This window comes from Branchiostoma belcheri, unplaced genomic scaffold (assembly GCF_001625305.1).
Source record: "Branchiostoma belcheri isolate BF01 breed outbred unplaced genomic scaffold, Haploidv18h27 scaffold61, whole genome shotgun sequence".
NCBI lineage: Eukaryota > Metazoa > Chordata > Leptocardii > Amphioxiformes > Branchiostomatidae > Branchiostoma > Branchiostoma belcheri.
Window position 1 is genome coordinate 1593163 of NW_017804254.1, and position 23278 is coordinate 1616440.

The 23278-nt window shown below is 40.8% G+C and overlaps 1 protein-coding gene across 1 annotated transcript in view; it reads left to right on the forward strand.

The window, feature by feature from the left end:
- Positions 1–3460: 3460 nt before the first annotated feature.
- LOC109482952 (dysferlin-like) overlaps positions 3461–23278 on the forward strand; it is a 41977-nt gene continuing 22159 nt past the window's right edge. Inside the window, exons 1-26 of the mRNA XM_019785853.1 lie at positions 3461–3700; positions 5175–5230; positions 5683–5774; positions 6447–6552; positions 7425–7509; positions 8091–8202; positions 8677–8722; positions 9563–9694; positions 10820–10882; positions 11310–11360; positions 12433–12463; positions 12954–13069; positions 13608–13657; positions 14107–14189; positions 15283–15386; positions 15958–16026; positions 16358–16401; positions 16705–16784; positions 16922–17022; positions 17656–17775; positions 18559–18714; positions 19506–19652; positions 20309–20415; positions 21165–21363; positions 21794–21946; positions 22489–22787. Of these exons, the coding sequence (XP_019641412.1) occupies positions 3601–3700; positions 5175–5230; positions 5683–5774; positions 6447–6552; positions 7425–7509; positions 8091–8202; positions 8677–8722; positions 9563–9694; positions 10820–10882; positions 11310–11360; positions 12433–12463; positions 12954–13069; positions 13608–13657; positions 14107–14189; positions 15283–15386; positions 15958–16026; positions 16358–16401; positions 16705–16784; positions 16922–17022; positions 17656–17775; positions 18559–18714; positions 19506–19652; positions 20309–20415; positions 21165–21363; positions 21794–21946; positions 22489–22787 (2702 nt within the window). The 5' untranslated portion in view covers positions 3461–3600. The remainder of the gene's footprint in view (positions 3701–5174; positions 5231–5682; positions 5775–6446; positions 6553–7424; positions 7510–8090; positions 8203–8676; positions 8723–9562; positions 9695–10819; positions 10883–11309; positions 11361–12432; positions 12464–12953; positions 13070–13607; positions 13658–14106; positions 14190–15282; positions 15387–15957; positions 16027–16357; positions 16402–16704; positions 16785–16921; positions 17023–17655; positions 17776–18558; positions 18715–19505; positions 19653–20308; positions 20416–21164; positions 21364–21793; positions 21947–22488; positions 22788–23278) is intronic.

A 23278-nucleotide genomic window follows, 5' to 3' on the forward strand; every position in this document is an offset into this window, starting at 1 on the left:
GTCTGCTTGGAGAGTACCAACCACAGCCGACCTTGCTCCCGACCTACTCCCAACCATCGGGTGGGGAGTTCGGTAGAGTTCGGGAGGCCATACTCGGTTCTGGGTGACAGTGTCTGTGTTAGCGTTCACGTAGTGAGGCGGACCTTCCATCTGCTTGGAGATTAGGACAGCCAGTCCAATGATGATACTCTACAAGCAGAGGTTTGGGTTTTGGCTTATTTTGGGCGTGTTTTTATGCTTTTTTATCGGACTTTCTTTTATGCATCGGTATCTTTTTTTTTGTTACCGCGGCTTGGTTTGGCGTAAAAAAAAGATACCAGTGCAAACAAAACACGCCCCAAAATAAGCCAAAACCCAAACCTCTGCTTGGAGAGTAGATGATAAATCTTTCATGGAGTGTAAGTTGCATGCCAGTGAAGTCCGCCCCCGAGATTCCGCACTTCCCAGCTTATCATTACGTTTTCCAGACGGGGTCAGACAGGATCATCCTCAAGCCAGCCTGGATTTGGTTTTGTAGTCTGACGTCAGTAGTTGTACCCTTTACAGCTGGAAAGTCCTTTCATTTATGTCCTCATAAAAGATAAATGTCAGTAAATTTAGCGTTTGTCTTGGGTCATCGCACAGGCATGACAGGGGGGACTGGCAACGAGCCAAGTGTTCACCGGGGCTAGCTAGGCCCTTGGGCAGTTCTAGGGACGAACAACGCCCTCGCATTTCCTGCAGTTCCAGTCCACACAGCCTTGGATGGTTGGATATACCCTCTACTGACAGGGTCTTGTACAGAGGGCCATCGGCCGGGAGATTCGTGGTGAGTGCAGGGCCGCCATGGCTCCGCCGGCGACGACGTCGATACAGATCCAGATCAACGCCGCACAGAATCTCCAGAACACCGACACGTTCGGGAAAAGCGACCCGTACTGCGAGATCGAATACAAAGGTATTATTAATCTCCAAGCAGATTCGGTGGGGCAAGGGGACTTTTTATTGGCCAGTCCTGTATCCATTGGCCGCCTGTATCCAACGTTCGTGGGGCGAACGTTGGATACAGGCGGCCAATGGATACAGGACTGGCCAATAAAAAGTCCCCTTGCCCCACCGAATCTGCTTGGAGATTAAGGTATTATAAAGTGAACGCCGTGATTTTATATCTTACAGTGTGTTTAGGGTGTTTTATTGGGGGTGTGGGGGAGGGGCGGGGTAGAAGTGCTACAGACAAATGCCTGTATACACAGAGGTCATGGCTAAAAGGGTGGGAAACAGCGGACCTTGCGTTGTATCGCTAACAACATTATCATACTGCGTATACCGGTGTTCAGGCACTATCTCTGATTGGGGAGGGGCCTTGAACTAACGGATGCATATCTTGCCCTATGAACTCTGTTTCCATTCCATTCACGGTCACGTTCAGTGACGTCTGCCCGGCGTGCCGCTCAGGTTCACTGATCGATAAGCATCGATCGTCGGCGCGTGAAGTCGAGCTGTCAGCGTCACAATACCGGAACGGTTCCCGCTGCTACGGACCCGCCCTTTCTAATGAATTGTTCATGCTGTACCCTAAGTAAAACAAACACATGTCACGCTAGCATCGTTTGTATCGACACGAAATGACAGTAGCTGCGCTTCGTTTAGGATATTTATGGGGCAGAGCCAGGCGTGAGATACCAGTTGTATGTACGTGTACGTGTACAAACTTTGAAAGAGAGTTTCTTCTATACTGTACAGTAGTACTACCAAGGATTTCGTACTACCACCAGCCGCCTACCTTCATTGGTATAACTGTCTTGCCCATTGAGGTCCCTAGGTGCGCTATTGAATTACATTGTAGTGTTTTGTACACTACCGGTATTTAGATGACTCGCTATAGACTTTTTCCCTGACTATGCATTGGACACATCAAGCTTTCTCAGTTGCCGGTTCTGCCTAATTCACCGTTCTAAGTACCACTAGTGTTGCCTCATTTACGTCAAGAATTACGGTTCATTCAGTAGCAACCAACTGCCATCGCTCTGTTCCAGTCAGCATATTCAGGGCTATCACTACAAGTAACGTTACTACTAGACTAGTTGAACGTTACTTACTGTATCAAAAAAGGCCATAACATCTTGCATCACTAGTATGTCATATATCCAATCATCTGCTTGGGCATTAGGCACAGATCTTACCTTCCTTTATCCGCTTGGACTTGGAGATATCTGCGTATTCTTCAAGAAGAGGACCGTGGCGACCTTTTTGATATGCTCCGTTTTTTTCTGTCGCTACCCCAGGAAAAAAACCGAGGCATATATATGTATTACTGGAAAGGTCACAATCTTGCCCACCAACCTCTGCCTATAGAGTAATATCTGCGCACGGGAAGTAAGACCGTTATGGGCGTAGGCGCGCATGACAGGCGTTGGCGTTTAGGTACCACGTTGTTAGCACTAGCAGGCTGTTACACTAGACTACATGGAACTGAAAGGGAAGTTAGCCAAGCCACATACCAAACCCGTCCTTCCGTGTAGCCTGGTTATAACGTGGTACAAGTTTACTGTCCGCGCCTCAGTGGCGCCTACGCCTACGCCCATCTTCCTTCCTAGTGCGGATGTTGGAGGGAGGATTATACGGTACTTTAAATCTTCACGCAGCGCAGATGTTTAGTTCGCGAGAAGGTAGGTGCGAAGAGATGAAAAAAAAAAAAAAAACGTACAAACTATGATCCCGCAAAAACACAACGGACCCCCACATCTGCTTGGAGACTACTTGTGCCTTTTGGACATCCTCGGACGCAGGCTACTCTCCGAGCAGAGATTTGGGTTTGGGGTTATTTTTTGCGTGCACGTTTGTTATCTGTCTGTATCTATCTATCTGTAAATATATTAATAAATTTGTATCACCCAGCCCTGCACCCAGCCTAAACCTCCTAGTATAAAACTCAATCCACACTGGGACAGTATTGTTAAAAAGTGTTCAAAAAGTCCATGTAAAGATTTTCTATACGCTCTAGCATGGAAGAAAAACCTCCATGGCTCTAGCAAGGACTCTAGCAATCTCTATACGAATCGGGCTTGTGCTGATTATCCATTGTGGCATATCAGACTACATCAGTTCTCGATTGCACAAAGGACTCACTCGGTTTCTTGCAACCTGCCAAAGGCCGTGCTAGGGCAGCCCCCTCTCTTGCCCTTTGCCCAGACGTGAGGTGTAACCCAATACGGACTGTCGATAAGAACAGCTGCCACGTAAATGTGCAGGACAAGGGGGCAGGACGGAACTCTCAGCGGGCGATCTGACTCACTTCCAGCTCCTTGCCTTCACAAAATTTCTTTATATAGTCTACTAGTATTGGTGAAAACAAACAAACTCAAAGAAACAAGGATAATTTCCTCAACAACAGTGGAAGCTTGAGTTACGCCATTACCTGGAATCCTGAACAGGTTCAAAGCTTTTTAATAGTATATTTGCGAAGTGTGTGGGAGAACCGGAAGTAGGAGGGAGGGGCTAAAAATTCGCGGCGCATATTTGGCCGCCTGGAGAATGTAGACAGCCCCGTGGACCGCTAGTTCTGACCCACGGAAGTTCTACAAACTACATCTGAGCACGGGTCTCTAGGACCGCTCAGACATGTCTAACATACAGGTAACGGTCCTCAGCGCAGCCAACTTGCCAAATGTGGAAAAATTCGTCGGCAAGAGCGACCCGTACGCGACACTTGACTTCCAAGGTATGAGCGTGGTTTTCTCTGTCATGTACTCCCGTTATAACAAATGATACCCAGCGCTATGCTGGGCGTGGCGTACTAGTACAGTCAGAAAACTAGGAACTAGTACGACAAGTAGATGTACTCGGTAACTGGTCGTAGATTCACCTGAAACAACCCGTTTGTGTGCCGACTAACATCAAAGGGAAACACCCGTTACACGTTTGGATGTGTGTGTCCTATAAACTGTTGCTGCTCTCCTCTGGGAATAAACAATTACAACTAGGTTTACATGTACATACGATTAGCCCACTTCTTGTGGCTCTTCTTGTCAGCCATTTCTTATTGTTATTATACGGCATTTGAAACAAAAATGTAATCGGCGAATATGAATAAAAGATTCCACGTCTTTATTGACGGACATACCAAAATCTCTTTTGTCAATAAACATAACATGGTCACGATGAGCAACCAAAGAATTCCAAAACAATTTGTTTAACTTCAGGGAGGTACCAAGTGCCCTTTGCCATTACTGAATATGCAATTGACGTAAGGTATCAAAGAAAACAGTTATCTGAGTACTGTATTTTCTATTTTTGTTGCATTTGATTCAATAATGGGCCATTGTTCTTGATTGACACACACAATACGTTATTGGAGGGGAGAATTATTTCTCGAGTAGGTTCTGCTTATGCATAATTGAGCATTTGAATTCTGCGTGAATAGGTACTTTTGCATTATTCAGTATCATTCATGAGATCCCCTCCAAGCATACCGAATATGCATGCAGTCACCCACTAGACAAGAGGAAGAGGAAGTTACATGTATGCCAAAATCAAGCTGCTTGGTTTCAGTTCCTGTAGTACATGCACATGTATATGTCTATCATGTTACAACTGTATTGTCACCAGTATGCTAAGGTACAGGCCCGAGCTTGACAGACCATGATTGTACAAGAAAGTACAAGATTTTAAAAACCCTTTAGAGAGTTACACAAGAACAACAATATGTGTAATGGCAGAAAAGCAAAAATTGAATAATTAGAGATACAGTGTATTTCAAACTGACGCCACCTCACCCACTCTACTTTGCCTATCCCTAAAATGCACACAGGACGTAGTAGTAATATTACGGAGTAGTCCTTGAATATACAACAAAGTTACCTATTAAAACTGACACCATTCAAAGTACACTCCACATTCCTGTACCTGAGCCTATGACCACAAACTTTCTCTTCCAATGATGACAAAGCAAAGCCAAGAATTCCTGCCAGATAAACTGTTGGAATAACAACAGTTAATCCAAGTATAAGATGTCACATTGCGGACAATATCACTTCATCTCCAGGATAATTAATTTTGTCATTTTACCCTTGATGAAGCAAGTACAAAAAAAAAATGTAGACTGATCTAACCACCCAGATTTAAGGCATCTTAACATTCAAATGTTAGAACTGATTGCAAAATAAAGAATTGACAAAAACTCTGTTTTCGTACAGGTGACAAGAAGAAAACAGAGGTCAAAGAAAATGAGTTGAATCCAGTCTGGGACCAGGTGAGAAATAGGCTAAACCTCCCATGTGTTCAGATGAATTGTTCTTCTATTAAAATTCTTCAACATTATAACATTGAATGATGCTGTTTAAAAGTTGTTTACAATACAGGAATGTTTTAATCTGGTTTGTTCTGTGAAGGCTGTAAGGTCAACATTCCGTCAGGTGCCCTAAAGCCCAAACATTAACAGAAAGTGTTATTGAGGCCTTCTTAAGAATGTCTTGAAGACTTAGGTGCATAGGTGCATACATGTAGTAGTGTACTGATGCTGCATTATTAGATTTACATTATATTTTATAGCTCTTTTATGTCAAGGTTGCACTAGGTATTCAGCATTGATGTTTATGTTGCCTGACTTAATACAGAACACATCTATTCCATATAAATAAACAAGATTGTTTTACACTCTTGATGTCTTAAAAAATAAAAAAAAAAGTAATTTTGCATCCTCAGACATTCAGCTTTGACCTTGGAGGGAAGGCTCTGGACCCTTCGGACAGCCTGACAGTCAATGTCAAAGACTATGAACGTGTGGGCAGAAACAGGTGAGGGATTCACATTACTACATTCGAGAAATGTGACACATATGACGGGGACCACTCTCTGATTACCTTCTATGTGTATTGTGTTTATTACCTTGGTCAAGAAGGTTGTGTTTTCCAGCGTATGTGTCCCTGTGTTCTTAACTAAAAAGGTTGGTACTTAACTCTAGGGCTTGAGTAAATTAACAGATGGACTAAAATGCTAGTCTAACCCATGTAGTAGTGTAGGTTCATAGGTTAAGGTTTAGTTCTTAATTGGGGCTTGAGTCAATGAACAGATCTAGTAGAATGCTAGTCTGACCAATGTTTCGTTCTTAACTCTAGGGCTTAATTTAATGAACAGATCCAGTAGAATGCCTGTCTAACTCATGTAGGTTAGTAGGTTAAGGTTTGGTTATTGACCCTTAAAGGGCTTACTAGTAAGTTAATGAACAGATCCAGTAGAATGCCAGTCTGACCAATGTAAGGTTACTGGTTTAAGGTTTTACTAAGGGCTAAAGTTAATGAACAGTTCCAGTAGAATGTTAAGGTTCCAGTCCAGTAGAGTGCAAGTTGTACATTATGTATTTAATATTGTAAATATGTAATTTGTATGTTTGTGGGGGAGACAACGTGAAGAGGTGAGCAATCACCTGTTTTGTAATGGAAAAGCTAAATAAAGTCTGACCCACACAGGTTACTGGGTGAGAGTGTGGTTCCCCTGCGGGATGTGATATCAGCACCGAGTCACTCCTGTGAGCTGAACCTCACCCTGCAGGATGGTAACAAGCGACCCACCATGGTGAGATGCTATAGAACACACATGTACATGTACTACTAATCAATAACAGTCATTCAAACACAAATCAGTGAAGACGCGCATCACAGGTAGTAACTTCTTATGAACAAAATAATCTCATCTCTCTTCATTCTATTGAATAATAGATGATTATCTAGTCAGTTATCACGAAGAGAATTAAGTTAACAAATTAAGTACTGTACTGTATTTATACATTTATATAATGAGTCGTTTAGTGATGAGTTAATCTGTTGAAATGATAACGTTTGATTTTTAATCTTTTCTAGTCTATTGTTTTTTTATTGTCTATGTCATGAATTTCTTATATTAAAGGGTGATGGGCAAGAAATTTAGCAGATTTAATGTTTGCAATGGTATTTGAATGTTCATGATGACTGAACTTGATGAAGATACGTTGATGAAAAAAATCAAGCAATAGTTAGAGGGAAGTTATACAGTCGCTGGAATTTTGCTGCAGCTCGATTAACATTTTGCATTTCACCGAATGGCATGACGAGTTTTAGGTGTTAATACATATACTATAGTAATCCGCTATTTTGCGGGCTCAGCATCATGTAATGAAGAAGATGATTTGAAGAGTTGTGCTATAATTATATAAAGCTGTTTTTCATATGTGAAGGGTTATGAATTATGATAAAGTTACTATGATTTGAAATCAGCGAGGAAGTCACTTAAAGCTAGATACATCAGTTTATTACGCTTTATACACATAAAAGTTTGTCACTTCAACAGTTCAGAATGAAGTCAGGAGAGAGATAGAGTGATTTACTTTAAGATAATATCTTCAGTCATTTCGAGAAAGTTTTCTTACTGGCTAGAGAAAAAGTGATGTTTGTGGCTTGTGTGTTTGTCAGTCGACTATCAGCCTGAGGATCTCGTACCAGCCACCTGCCCAGGAAACCGCACCTGAAGCACCTGCTGCCGAGGCAGCTGCAGAAGGTCAGGTTCAGCTGATTTCTTGTCAGATAACTGTATGTTTACATTGTAACTAGTACTTAACTGCTTGGTGACTTTTGGGTGATAAAAAGTATGGCAAATGTTTGACATAGCTAACACAAGAGGCCGTATAACCTTGTTAAGTAAATAATCTGGTGAAATGAAATGTGACTTTGCTTGCTTAATGAGTAAATATCATATTACTCTTGTTCATGGTAAACCAAATTCAAACCTAAAGCCTGACATTGTCTGAGCTTGGTACAGGCAAAGTTTATGCCTATTACCCAGTGGAGCAAGTATTCTATGTACATTGTAGTGACAGTCAATGCAATTTTAGTGAGTAAAATAAATTTCCTGCATCTCTTTGCAAAGAAGGTCAAGCTCTAGCTGCAAGGTTTTTTTACATCGAGTTTAAGTTTTGAGTTTTGTTGTGGATGGTATACTGGATGGTATTTTTTCACCTTTGTATAAAGATTAACATTCTTAGTTAAAAGTAACATCTACATGTAATACTGGTAAACACTGTGTAGCATGGCCATGTCATTCCCAAAAGATAAACTTCTAAATTTATGTGTATTGAGTAGGTGGAGAGGTGGGTGACTTAACCTATGATGAGGGAGGTACAGAAGAGGCCCTACAGGAAGAAGGAGGTGTGGTCAGCACAAAGGGTGGCAAAACCTCCCGGGGAGCCGCAAGGTGAGAGCACCTCATATATAAATAATAATAAATGGTTTATTGGTCAAACATTACAGCCTTTTATAGAGCTGAATTGATGCAGGGTTTACAATCACATAATACATATTTGCGCCACACTCTTTATTTGTAAAACTGTCCCAAGGGTCTGTGCGGCTGCCATTTGGTGCCACAAGGTCACCTCAATACGACTTTCCCCAACCGAAGTTAGGTACCCATTCACACCTGGGTGGAGGGAGGAAAGTCGTGTAAAGTGCCTTTCCCAAGGGTGTAACATGTCCTGGGTACGACGGGATGGAACCTTGGTCTCGCCGTTTCATAGTCGAATGCTCTACCATTACACCGCCCGACTCCATGGCCATGACACATATGTCTGAGTGTCAAGCATTTCGTGTCTTTTTTACTAATTCTGTACATTCATCTGCCTGTTATATTGAAGGATATCTCAGGTATTTAACCTGTGTGTTTTCTGCTTAGGAGGAAATTGCCTGGCAATCTGTCCAATAAGCCCATGGACTTCCAGGTAGGAAGATTTTTGTGATGTTTCCCAGAAATCAGTGAGTGATCAATAGCAACATCAATATTCATCATTGTATTGATACTGATAAATGAATGATAAGCTTTAATATAAAGTTAACATTATTGTTTGCATAGAATGTAGCAAAAATCAGTAATCAATGAAAGTCACCAGAACATTTGATCATTTATTTGCTGTTTTATATTTGCAGAAGTTGCAGCAGAACAATATTTTATCAAAATGTTTCACTGATGTTAAAAAATGTGGTTCTCTTTTCATAACCTGGAAGACTTTGTTACATCACATTGAAAATAAGTACTGTTAGCAGAGTTTATCAGGGCCCTGAGAAAACCAGCTGAGCAGTTGCCAAAGTAAAAGTTCTATTAGGCCACACCAATTTGATTTATTGGTTCTCTGATTTTTTCTGAAAAAAATGAAGTGACAGGGTAAAAAAAACAGAAAATGAACAGACCTAGGCATGCACCAAATGTTATAATAGGCGCCATGAAGTCAACATACCAGGCTGGTTTGCAATTCAAACAATGAATTTCAAAGTTTCAAACCACTACATTGATAGATGGAAAAACTGTACAGCTCTGAAAAGAAGGGACTTCCTTCAACTGTTGGAGCCAAAATTTGAGCATTTTGGAGTTGATTCATAGCCTGAAATGTTTTTTTTGTTGTCAAATCAGGAAAAAATGAAGCATCAAATCCATGAGCCAACAACTTAAATTGTGTTAATATTAGATTGTGTGATGAGAACCTCATTCTCCCCCCCCCAACCAAAAAACAAACAACCAGTTTCATGATGCTTTTTACAGTGTTCCTCTTGTTGCATACATGTAGATACGCATCAGGGTTCTGGAGGGACGACGAATCGCCGGGTCCAACATTTCACCTGTCTGTAAAGTCACCGTATCCAACCAGTCCAAGCAGACCAGAGTCAAGAAAAATACAGACAGCCCTTTCTATGATGAGGTAAGTTTAGGATACTCTTAGTAATGCTATTTTCAACAAAGGACTTCTTGTCCTGGCCAATAAGTAATTATTCCTATTATAAGTATGTGGAACGATACACAGGTGTTCATTTAGCAGTAAAGTGATTAAGGGAACAGCCAATGAGCAACCATGTCTGCAAACAGGGATGCACCTGCTGCCCATATTTGGGCATTGGGCTTCTGGCCCTATGCCCAAATATGGTCACACTCCAATCAGGGTAGCACACAGTGCTATAGTACATTAGGCCACACCAAGTAAATTTTATGGATGACGTCCGCGCGCGCATTGATTTTGGCCTGTTCCTAGAAAAAAAAACCAAAAATTCCGCTTCCTGTAACTATGACCAAAGAGTCACGACAGTGCCGCAAATAGGTTTGTACGGACCAAAGCTTATGAAGCATCAAGCAAGGAAATAATGACTTCAATTAGGAATTCAGTTTGGTACATGCTGCCACATTTGAAGAAACTTGCTGACTCCCCAAAGCACAAGACGACAACTGCTGTTCCACCTGATCTATTATTGCTGTTTTGATGATGAATAAGACTTCTTGCTTGTTACACTGTGTCACCTCATTCAATTTGTGTCCTAACATTTGTCGTCTCTTAATATATTTCTAATCTAGGCATCTTGTTTTTTAGGGCCCTTCTTGTTTTTTCTTCGCCCTCTCGCATTAGATTTAGGGTCTCCAAAGGACGTCATCCATAAAATTTACTTGGTGTGGCCTTACCTATAATAACACAGCCAAAAAGTCCAAATAAAACCATTCTAAAAGCCTGCATCAAGATGGGGTATTTGGCCACTCAACCTTCATGCCATGTTATTTGGCCCAAAAATGAAGAAATTGAATCCATTTAACGAAATGGCAGAAGAAGGAGGAGAAGAAACATGAGAGAAAACAATATGTCCTCACCACACCACTTCGTGCCTTACTCATGTTTTGAAAGGTTATATGTAGAAGCAGTGATTTGTTTTTCCTTGCAATCTCACAGGCAATTTAAAGCAATCTGTTGCTGCAGAATTAGAAACTGGATGATTGAGATTCAGCTGCAGAGGTGTTATTAAATCAATTTTGTAATTTTTGTTTGTTTCATTTTTGTGTCTAGCTTTTCTTCTTCAACTTCCACGAGTCCCCTGCTGAGTTATTTGGAGAAATGATAGAAATTCAGGTGAGTTGGGAACCTATCTGAAGAAGTTCTAAAAGAAATTCTAAAGCATTGACTTTCTTCATTGATTCTTTCAACCATAATAGACACTGTGTTGGTATATGAGGGTAAGGGGGCTAGTCAGGGGGCTAGTCGAGGGGGTTCATCTAGTCTCAACTCTCAAGCGTTAGCAGTTATCAAATACCATGAAATCCGCACACAATATACAAAAATGTATATGAATTACTACTATAAATTTATGCTATGAAAGTTATGGATAGATTTACGAAACAATTACAGAATTTTGACTTGTCAAACGCAAAAGAGTGACAGGGATTTTGGGCTCAGTACATTCTATGCTGTACCCTTGTACTATACCAAGACGAATCCTCAGTTTTCCTAAAAGGTTTTGTGATACATCACTGATGAAGTCTTTGTCTTACAAATGTAGGTGTTCAACTCACGCAAACTTCGTTCAGATGCCTTCATTGGCTCCTTTAAGGTATGTACATGAATTATGATTAGTAAGGACCTTGATTCATAAAAAGATGGAACAATCCTTTAGCTCAAGCTTTTTTCTGTTCAACTCTTCTATTCTATGCAGTGTCCCTGTAACTACATGTATATGACCTTATGACAAAACATTTTGCTTTTTCCATATCTTACAAGATATCTTCCATATCTTTGATGTGCTTACAAAATAATGGAAAATATTCTAGTGTATCAGCTGTAATAGGGCACTGATACTAGCATGTCAATACTATTTTGTTGATACATATGTGTTGCATTTTCTTTAATTGTTTTTTAATGTTATAATTATGGGTTCACCACACCACGAAGTGGTGGTGAACCCATATTGCTTTTTCTGATGTTTCTTCTCCTTCTTCTTCTTCTTCTCCTGCCATTTTTTAAATGGATTCAGCTTCTTCATTTTAGGGCCTAAGGTCCTGAAATTTGGTATGGAGGTACAGTGGGCAAATACCCCTAGGCGTTTTTTAAATTTTTGTGATACAGGCTTTTAGAATGGTTTTATTTGAGTTTTTTGGCTGTGTTATAGCAAATGTATTACTGTGTTAGTGTGCCGTGTTTACACGTCTGGGCATGAGTCATCACAATGGAATGCAGGGCATCAACCAATAGGCATGCAGCTTTCCTCTATACTTCTTGCTGATTGGCTGTTGGGATTTAACTTGATTAACACCTGCACAGAGCATTTCCATACTGACAGTATGTCTTTATTCAAGGGTTTTGGTAGGTATTTCAAGCTTTTCTGCTCCAGCATTGGAATGCGGGGCATGAACGTTTTTTTTTTTTGAAAATCAACAGTTTGCATTATGCAATTAAAAATCCTAACCAATAAAGTAGGGAATAGCTATCCAACTGTTCCCTGCCATGTCGTAAAATGTGGTGAACCCATCGCTGTATTTGCTCCAAAGCAAATATTGGCCTTTCTAGTTTATATTGTTTTGTCTTGTTTGGTTTTATATAACTAATTTATAAGATCTATCTAACGTTTGTATGTAACTTTGTATAATCCCAGTTGAGCTAACATCTCTCCAACCTTGTTTCTTTAGCTGGATATAGGGGTAGTCCACAGACAACCTAGTAAGTAACATTGCCATTTTGGCAGTTGACATTTGAATGGCATTTATTAATCACAGCCGACTAATATTAAATTGACTGAAAGCTTGTCAGATATAGACTCTACCCTAAGGCACTAATTTCATATCTTCGTTCTTTGATTTGTTTTGCTGGAGACAAGTCCATTCTTGTATGGGGGTCAAATTGGGAAGATTCCATTTTGAAGTAGGGTGATATTTTTAGTCCATAGTCCATACATGTATTTGTCAAAAAGTCACTTTGGATGGGGAGGGAGAGATGGTGAAATATTTATTAGTTGCTTGCAAATGTTGCCTCTAGTTATTTCCAATTTTTAAAAACCAGGAAAAATTGAATGTCGAATTCAGGGACCAAGAGATTGAAATGGTGTGTCCTTAGTTTTCTCTACTGACTTTTCTAACTGCATATTGAAATACGTTTAAGAGGACAGAATTTTAACTGATTTTTCATTGCTAATCCTTCTTGTTGTTATTAGACCATGCCTTCCTGCGCCGCTGGGTCCTGTTGAGTGACCCCAATGACCCGACTGCTGGTGCTAAAGGATACGTGAAGATGTCCATGATAGTGCTCGGACCTGGAGAGCAGCCTCCAGTAAGGGTTTACAACTCTAGAATCTTCTCCAAGTCTTGCTTAATGAACCCACTAGTACTCAATACCATTAGAATATCCATTGGGTTGCTAATAATTAAGTATCTCCAATTCCAGTTAGAGTAACAAAAACATGATCATTGCAGTTTAACTCAAAATACTTGAGATTTAGATGATTTTTTTCTTCTTCTATGATGTCTTGATGCAAAGTACATGTATAATTGATGTTCTCACAGTTTTGTCAACAGTTAAACCATTCTTGTGTACTCGTGTACAAGTCTAAACAATCATGTATTATGCACCAGCTTTGCATTACTGTCTGATAGCAAGCTGACCTTTATTTGTAGCATTATGCTTTATAGCCTTTAATAGTCGTTGAACCATTTAAAAAGAACAAATGTGTACACAACAAATAAAGTTGAACTTATGTTATAGTTGCAGAACAAATAAAGGACAACTAGCATAACAATATAATTGTAAGCTTGAAGTTGAAGTAGGCAATTGAAGAAAAGTTCAGTTTCTTTCCTTTTCTTTCCCCTAGTCTGAGAAAGCAGAAGGCGAGGCAGAAGTTGATTCTGATGACATTGAAGCGTAAGTACAAACTTACACTATCATAATGGCGGTTCTAATCTTGTCCTACCTGAAAACAGTACGTAGTTCATGCATGCAAAACAGAGAGATGAAAGACAGGTATGGAGAGATGTACTTCACATATAAAAATTAAACTGTTTTTGATGACATGAAGTGTGCGCCCTTGCAAGGAAGAAATACAATGAAATAACCTGTCAGTATGCTGATTGTGATGTTCCATTTTGGACATCAGTATCAGTGTACCAACATGAAGAAAGTTTGAAAGCACTGCAAATTGTATATCATATCAATACGCCATTTGCGTCCATACTCTTGTAGTCATAGTTTCTCATAATAGTCTCTGAGAATAGTATGATCACATTGTCATTGCTGCCATTTAATGTACCATGTACAACTGTTGAGCAATAAAGTTGAGTCTGAGAAAAAATGTTGCCATGATCTCTTCACAGAAATCTTCTTCGCCCGGCCGGTGTGGAACTCCGCCCTGCCATGTTCATCTTCAGGGTGTTCCGAGCAGAGGACATTCCACAGAGTAAGACTGGCTTTTCCTATTGTCAAGTGGAAGTTACAAAAACATGTACATGTATCTCTATCCAGTTGTTAACTGTTCGATTGACAGATCGACTGATTGATTGACATATTGACTGATTGATTGACAGATTGATTGGCTCATTGATTGACAGCTTGACTGATTGGTTGACAGATTGACTGAATGATTGACAGATTGATTGAATGATTGACAGGTTGAATGATTGGTTGACAGATAGACAGATTGATTGATTTACAGATTGACTGATTGATTGATTGATTGATAAACAGGTTGACTGATTGATTGATTGATTGATTGATTGATTGACAGTTTCTTGTAAGATGGGGAACAACAGACCTAAACTGGATAGTGAGTGAGTTAGTGTGGGTTTGTCAGATTGTATTTACACTGTACTGTCTACATGAGAAAGTATACATGCAGGCACTGACATGTTCATTGAACTGGCGTAATTCCCAAGATCTTTTTGACAAGCATAACAAGTTAACAGTGGAATACCACCAACAATGGTCAGCATTAAAACTTTCGAAATCCAGAGACAGACTTACTAACCCCTACATGTAGAACATGGATGCTACTGTAAGTTAGAAACCGTCCAAATCAGTTGTCTGAAAGCCACTGGGAACAAACAGCTGTATTAGCCTTTTGCTCTGTATGCAGACCAAATTTAATCTAGAAGTTTGAGTGATTTGGGTTAATGGGTGTATACTGTCTCTTTTTGAGTACAGTCAGCTATCTTGTAATTATGAATTGATATTACATGACTTCTTTATGCTTGAAAAACACTGTTAAACTGTATCTTAGTGTGCATATCAGTGCATATCACGGATATAGTGTACATCAGTACTGTTGAAGGTTAACTGGATCATTTGAAAGAACATACATGTAGTGGGCTGTCAAGTAAGCTGTTAAAAAGGATACATATAATTTAATTTCATCTTTATATATAGTTTTGTCACTAAACTCTTGAAAACAAGTTGACCATCACTGCAGCTAGTTTCTTGACTGATTGATTGACTAATTGATTGATTGATTGATTGACAATAAGATTGACAGCCTGCTTGATGTACCATTCCAGTGGACACGTCTGCAATGCAAGGCATCAAAAAGGTTCTGGGTGTCGGTGAGGTTAAGAAGGAGCTCGTGGACCCATACATGGAGGTGCACTTTGCAGGACGCAAGGTTAAACTTTCCTTTCCATCTGCATACATGTAATGTGTTCTGCTAGCATAGAGTTGCACCACATGTTACAAGCTGGATAAAAGTAAACAGGAACTACATGTATGCGGCCCCAGATGACTTACCAAGGGACTACTGCGTGTGCGAGATGTTGGTCAGCTTGAGAAATGAAACCACTGTACTATATACAGAGTTGCACCATATTTTATGTATCCAAGTATGAGCTGCATTAAAAGATCATTTCTTAATGTTGATAATGTGTGAGATTGTTGTCGTTGGCCTTCAGATGTGAGAAACATGTCACATTGCAAAATGTGTTTAAGCTTTTTTCCAAAGAATTAACACTTTAAAGAGCATTAACATTTTACCAGCTTTGAATGCTTTCTCTATACAAAGTGTATGATTCAGCTGAACTGGTAGATTTTAGATTCACATTTTCTAGGGAAGCAAACTTTGCAGAATTTTTAATGAATCATAAGCTGTGACTACATTATTCCAGTAGTGCCAAATATTATCAATACCACAATGAGTCTTATCTACTGTAACAGTATTTTAAATTTGTTCACTTAAACAGGTTAACACCAAGACTTTGTATAATTCAGACCATCCAGACTGGAACCAGGAGTTGCGACTAGGAATGCGGGTAGGTAGTCAAGTCTTCCCATCAGTTTTAACATACTCAGTTATATCATATTCTATCATGCATTGCGGCATTCATTGAGTGTGATTGACTTTTTTTCATTGACTTTTTTTGATTTCTTTGATGTAGGTCTTCACAATTATGATATTAAATTTCTTTCTGAATGTACAATGTATCTGTTGCTACTGTATTAAAGTAAAATGACCTAAAGTTAGTGTGAGGGTGCCTAAGAGTAGTTAGCATATTCTAGGGGGAGAGGGAGTCAATTAAGTGTTGTCTTTCTAGTTTGTCTATCTGTACAAATATCAATATTCAACTTTCTTTGCTTTTACAGTTTCCTTCTATGTGTGAGGTCATCAAGCTGCGTATCAAAGACTGGTGAGTGATAGGAGGGAGGAACTTTGTGAACTGTCGGCTGACGAGCCATTGGAGTGAGTGAGTGAGTGAGTGAGTGAGTGAGTGAGAGTGAGTGATGTAAAAGGAGGTTTTTGTGGTGGTTTAAATTTGTGGTTGAAACAATTCTGTAGTACAGTAGTGATACAATGGAAATAATGATACTGTACTTGATATTTGCAGGGTAGTTAACTGTGCTGTTTCCTACATTGTATCAGTGGCCCTCAAGTTTGTCAGAAAATCAAAATATATATTGAGACAAACTGTATTTGTACATGTTTATTGTAGGGACCGCGTCAGTGCTGATGATACTGTTGGTACAGGCCTGCTGAACCTGTCCATGGTGTCCTGGCCTGGGGAAGAGGATGGTGAGTCTGATTAACTGTCATCATCATCATCATCTCTGTATACCACTTCTGACACCAGCACAGTGTAAGATATCAAATACCATCCATACTCAAGGATGACTCATACAATAACCGTATTCATGTTTTATTTATTCTAGGATTCCTGCCTTGCTTTGGACCCTGCTTCATAAATATGTACGGTTCAGTTCGTGAATTTCGGACCTTGCCAGATGAATTTGATGACCTGAACTTGGGAAAGGTGGGTGTCTTACAGCAGAGTATATTACATGTGTATGATTTCTTAATCACTAACATGTGAGATCTACATTTCATGTAAGGTATGTGTATCAAGTGTTCATTTACTAATACAAAGAATGTAACTATGTAGAGGTTTTTTCATACTGAAAAAAGTTTCTGGCACTGAGCACCATCCACATACAGGTAAACACTTCTGTCCCTGGTGCTGAACACCATCTATGCACATGCAAAGGTACCTGTCCTTGGTGCTGAATGCCATCCATGCACATACAAAGGTACCTGTCCTTGGTGCTGAACACCATCCATGCACAAACAAAGGTATCTGTCCTTGATGGTGATTGCCATCCATGCACATACAAAGGTACCTGTCCTTGGTGCTGAATGCCATCCATACACATCCAAAGGTACCTGTCCTTGATGCTGATTGCCATCCATGCACATACAAAGGTACCTGTCCTTGGTACTGAACACCATCCATGCACAAACAAAGATATCTGTCCTTGATGCTGATTGCCATCCATGCACATACAAAGGTACCTGTCCTTGGTGCTGAACACCATCCACACACAGGTGAACACATCTATCTATCCCAGTTGCCAAATGCCAACCAGAATTTGACTGATTGTGTTTTCAGGGTGAGGGTGTTGCCTACCGCGGTCGTGTCATGGTGGAGCTGCGGACAGTTCTGGGAGAACTTCCTGACCCAAAACTGTCTGTAACAGACATCAGTCCAGAGGATCTCATGGTAGTGGAGGTAAGGGACGTTTAGTTAGCACATACGATAAAGCTATAGGAATAGAAATCTTGACAGAAAAGGACATCGCTTGCAAGAAAATGATGACAATGGTTTGGAATTTGTGGGAAATTGATCGCAGGATTTATGGTTGCTCTATAGCTATGGCCTAAAATGTAAGCTTTACACTAGAGAGATGGCATCTGCCTCCAATATATTCTTAATTGTTACATGTATGGAAAACTTTTGTTCCCTCACAAAAGGTAGATGTTCTCAACTAGAGATTTCAACCAGTCATTCTGGGCTTCCTCAGTAGACTGACCCAGTGAGACTTGTGATGTGGTTTCTCTGAAGTGTGTCGTCAACCCTGGGTCAAAGGTATCTGGTAAACGATGTCGGCCTTTGTCACACTTAAGAGAGGCCATGTGACAAGTCGTATTGGGTCAGTCTACTGAGGAAGACCAAAGTGACTGGTCAAAAGCTCATTTACCTTTTGTGTTGGACAAACAGTTCACTTTAAACATGTAACTACCAAGTTGAACACAAATGAACTTTCATGATAGTTAAGTCAAAGTTTATTGCAGAACAATTGTGGCAGGTACAATGTATGACAGATTATAAGATTACTAGCAGATATGAGTCTATTAAATTCTTCATATAGGTTCAACAGGTACTGTGTCTGGCAAAATGTTGAATAGAACTATAGTGCTGACTATAAAAGCTAGTACACCCGTACAAGTACAGTACATGCTAAGCTACGCTATACTATATTTATGATACTCCTGTATTCTCGTCGTTTCTCAGGGCTTTCAGCGCTGCCGTAAGTACCGCCTGCTGGGAATCTTCATGGACGCCTCCATGATCTGTGAGATGGAAGCCCCGGTGGAGTTTGAAGTCAGCATCGGTAACTATGGCAACAAACTGGACACCAACATCCCACCTTCCTCCTCAACAACCCAGGTAACATCCTATCCTACACTACTACACTGAAGGTCATCAACTTTACAATAACTTAAAAGTCTGAAAGTTAGATAAAAGGTTGTTAGTATTTCCATTGGTTAGCAATGTGTGTATCAATAATATTAGTTTCACTGTTGTCTATGTTATCAATTTGACTGTTGTCCACCTGTTGTTGCTTGACTAAATGTAGTCATATCTCGTCCTGTATAAATGTATGCTGGGCCCCATTGAAAAGCAGCTTCTACTATAGCTGAAGGGACTACTCACAGCTGTTTGATAAATAAATAAATAAACAAAGTTAGTACAGGCTCTGAATTTATTTAAAATCCCACATAGATGTATACCTGTTGGTGTATAGTGGAACAATCTGTCAACCGTAAGCTTGATGGACAAAATAGACAAAATCTTGAGTAAAAATATAGAAACATCCAAAGGACCGACAAAAACCACTCTCTACCACATGATTTGTCTCTCAAATGTGGGAAATTGCGCTTTCAAAGGCTAGAAAATCCAAAATTTGCCCCCAGACCCCTCTCGATTGGGAACACTCTCCCCCCAGGTCCAATCTTGAACCTGGCCTGACAGAAAAAATTTCAAGCTGGCTAGACACCCAGGTATGAGACTGTCACTGCATTCTAAAGATGATAGCTGCTTCTATTTATTTTCATGTCATCATTCTTGAATGTTTTGCTCCATGTACATGTATTATTGACATGTCTTGTCTTTGTGTGTGTGTGTGTGTGTGTGTGTGTGTTGATGACCCCCTACCTAAGAATTTTCTCTGTACCCAGCCCACCAACGCAGTGTTTGATGGGTGTAAGTACTACTTCCTGCCGTGGGGCAGCACCAAGCCTGTCGTCGTGGTCACATCGTTCTGGGAGAACATCAGCTGGAGGCTGGAGGCCCTGAACATGTTACACAAGACCACAGAAGCACTGGTGGGCATCTGTAGTTGTCTTGTCTTTCCATTAATGCCCATAATCATCATACTGATCATCCTGGCTTGCAGATTCTTGGCAAGACTCTGGATTGTATAATTTGTACCATCACATTTGTGAGTTATTATTTCTATAGAGCTGAAATAGTGGTCTTTGTTTAACATACTGTAAATTCATTAAAGTTCGTGGAGACTTAATTTACAGTTTGCACTGCAAATGCCAAATCACTGTAGATTTTCCTTCTATTTCAAAATGTTGGCAAGAAAAAAAATATTCTTCTATTCTGATGGGTTAAGTTTGATGTTAAGACTGTAGATCATAATAGAGCCTCATCTTGTACATGTATGAGTTAATGTCTTTCTATGTTTACCTTAACAGAGGGAAATATATTGTTTTGGCTCAGTTTCTTCTTCTTCCTCTTCTTATCCAAACAAATAAAGTCAATGACCTGGACCAGACGTCTGTCACCATGGTAACTTGTGCTGTAGCAACACCCTGTGGTGTTGGGTTACATTATGTAGCAGAACAGAGTTGGAGAGGCTTTGAGTAAGAATAAACAGAGCAGTGGTTTGTTGGGCTAGACCAGGTGAAGGTAAACATGATGCATTTGCTTTGCAAATGTTACCTTTCTAGTTACACTTGAATTTGTTATGTAGGAAGCCGACCTGATGAAGATCAACATGGGTTTGAAGACTAGGATGAATCGAGCAGAGCTAACCTCCCACTGTGTCGGGATGCTGGACAGGCTCATCGCAAGATGCAAGTAAGAAAAAAGCTCTCCTTTTTCGGTCATATGTCCCATTTATTCTTGATACGTTATTGTGTTATATTGACAACATCATGAACACCATCCACACACACACATGTCCCTGGTGCAGAACACCATCCACACACAAACACATCTATCCCTGGTGCTGAACACCATCCACACAAACACCTGTCCCTGGTGCTGTACACGATCTGCACACAAACACACCTGTCCTTGGTGCTGAACACTATCCATGCACAAACACACCTGTCCCTGGTGCTGAACACCACCCACACACAAACCTGTCCCTGGTGCTGAACACCATCAACACACAAACACACCTGTCCTTGGTGCTGAACACTATCCATGCACAAACACACCTGTTCTTGGTGCTGAACACCATCCACACACAAACAAACCTGTCCTTGATGCTGAACACCATCCACACACAAACAAACCTGTCCTTGATGCTGAACACCATCCACACACAAACAAACCTGTCCTTGGTGCTGAACACCATCCACACACAAACAAACCTGTCCTTGGTGCTGAACACCATCCACACACAAACACACCTGTCCTTGGTGCTGAACACCATCCATGCACATGCAAAGGTACCTGTCCCTGGTGCTGAACATCATCCAAACACCCACATTCAAACACACCTGTCCCTGGTGCTGAACACTACCCATGCACATGCAAAGGTATGCTGAACACTGTTGTGGCCAAAAAGTGATTTCTTGCTCTGGCAATTTTGTATACAGGAAACAACTGCCAAAAGCCGAGGCAGAGAAGGGTCATCGTGACACAGAGCTTGACAGGAACATGGCCAGAATGAGGAGGAAACAGTTGGACAATGTCACAGCTGAAGCCCAGGCACTGCGGGAGAAAAATGCAGAACCTGAGGAGGTTTTGGCAGCAGCCATGGACTACTGTCAGACTCTCAAGGACATCAGTATTGAGGTAAGTCTTGTCTTCTGTCACAGGCATTCCCTACATGCTAACTGGGTGTGCCTAAACACTACAATTGACCACCACAACCGGCTCTAATGTGCTAGTGTACATGAAGCAAGGACCTTGTGTAAAATTGAAGCTCAAAGACATTTTCAATCGATTATGAATAGAAAACTTGCAGTAAGTCTTTGCTCGCTTTGTAAGTATTTGCTCGCCTGTTTTTTTTTCTTCAAGTTATTCCACTTGTTTGAAAACTCAATCAAGTGCAATTCATTCAAGTTCACAGCATCTATGTTCTGTGGCAAGTTGAAATACAAAAGTTCCTTGAATCTGACACTGAAAAATGTAAAGTGAAAATTGTGGTGAATATTTCAAAACTAGAAATGTGAGTCAAACCTACTGTTTTGATGAGGAAATCTTTCTGAATGAACGTGTCCAGCCCCAGAACAGCATCCCTGATGTGATGATCTGGATGATCACAGGCGGGAGTCGGAGAGCGTACTGCCGCATCCCGGCACACCACGTCCTCTTCTCCACCAACCCTGGCTGCAGCGGGAAGTACTGCGGACAGCTGCAAACTATCTTCCTCAAGGTAATCCTTCTATACCTACGAATACTGCCCTCTATGGGGCATTGCACCCAGACTGCACGGCAAGTGCGGCTGGTGGGTGGTGTGGAAACGAACGAACAAAAAAAGGAAAGTGTGTCTGAAAACAGAACAAAATTTGCGCAGTTGTGAGACTATACTTAGTGAATCCTGACTACATCAGTGTGTCAGGGTGGCCTGTGTACTGGGCCAACCCCGACTTGAAGTTGTTGACTGTAGGTTGAGTGATGATGTGATGTGGTGGTGAGTTCCATTCTGGTATTGTCCCGGGGTATTGTCTTCCCATAAGCTTACTTTTTACAGTTTGCATATTACTGAAGATACACTTCAACCTGTCAGGTTGAAATGTATCTTCATGGCAGCCTGCCACTTGCCTCTATCCTGTGGGTTGATGTTGTTCAAGTTCAAATTAAGAAAAGTTAAGGACTGTACAGCCAATATGCTAGAAATTAATTTGACTGACATATTACACATTCAAATGAAGTGAAATATTACACAAATGACTGTCCTTCTGTCCTGTGGCACAGTACCCCGGACAGAAGCACAGCAAGACTGACATCCCCGCCCTGCTGAGGGTGAAACTATGGCTGGGGCTGCAGACGGACCAGGAGCACTTCGACCCCGGCACCACCGAGGGAGAGGTCGCCGTGTTTGCAGAGACGTACGAGAATGAGACCAAGGGACTGCTGGACCCCTGGAGCCCCAGTAAGACGTTCCGCCCCCACTGGTCGGACGCAGACGGAGAGTTGAAGCTGAAGAAGGACAGTTTTGTTCCCCCCGAAGGTTGGGAGTGGGACGGAGATTGGTTCATCAATCCTGAACTCAGGTCAGCTCCAAGTTCTTTCTTTCACATTAGGCCACACTGATTTAATTTCATATAAGACATCTCATTGATTTTTACCTTCCTTTGAGGCTCTGGCCTGAGTGCCATCCTCCATAGACTTAGTCCATGATAGCTAGCCTAGCAACAGTAACTACAGAGGATGGCACCCAGGCTGCCAAAAGCTCCACAGAACTCAAGAACTCGGTACAGTGCCAACTTATAAATGCTGCAAAAGGCCAGCATATGATGGCTTGTCGTAAAATTCACTACATATTACTGCAAATTCACAATACCAGCATTGCATTCCTATGGTTTAGCAGCATTTGTTTTGGGTGGAATTTTATTCGTGCAGCGTGCACTAGTTTGTCTTCAGAGAATGTCATCCATAAAGTTAAGATAGTGTGGCCTTATTTCCTTCAATTACAACATGTTTTTCTTTTATTGTTATTATTATGATATGTTTTGGGAAATGGTTACTTATGACTCAAGTTGTA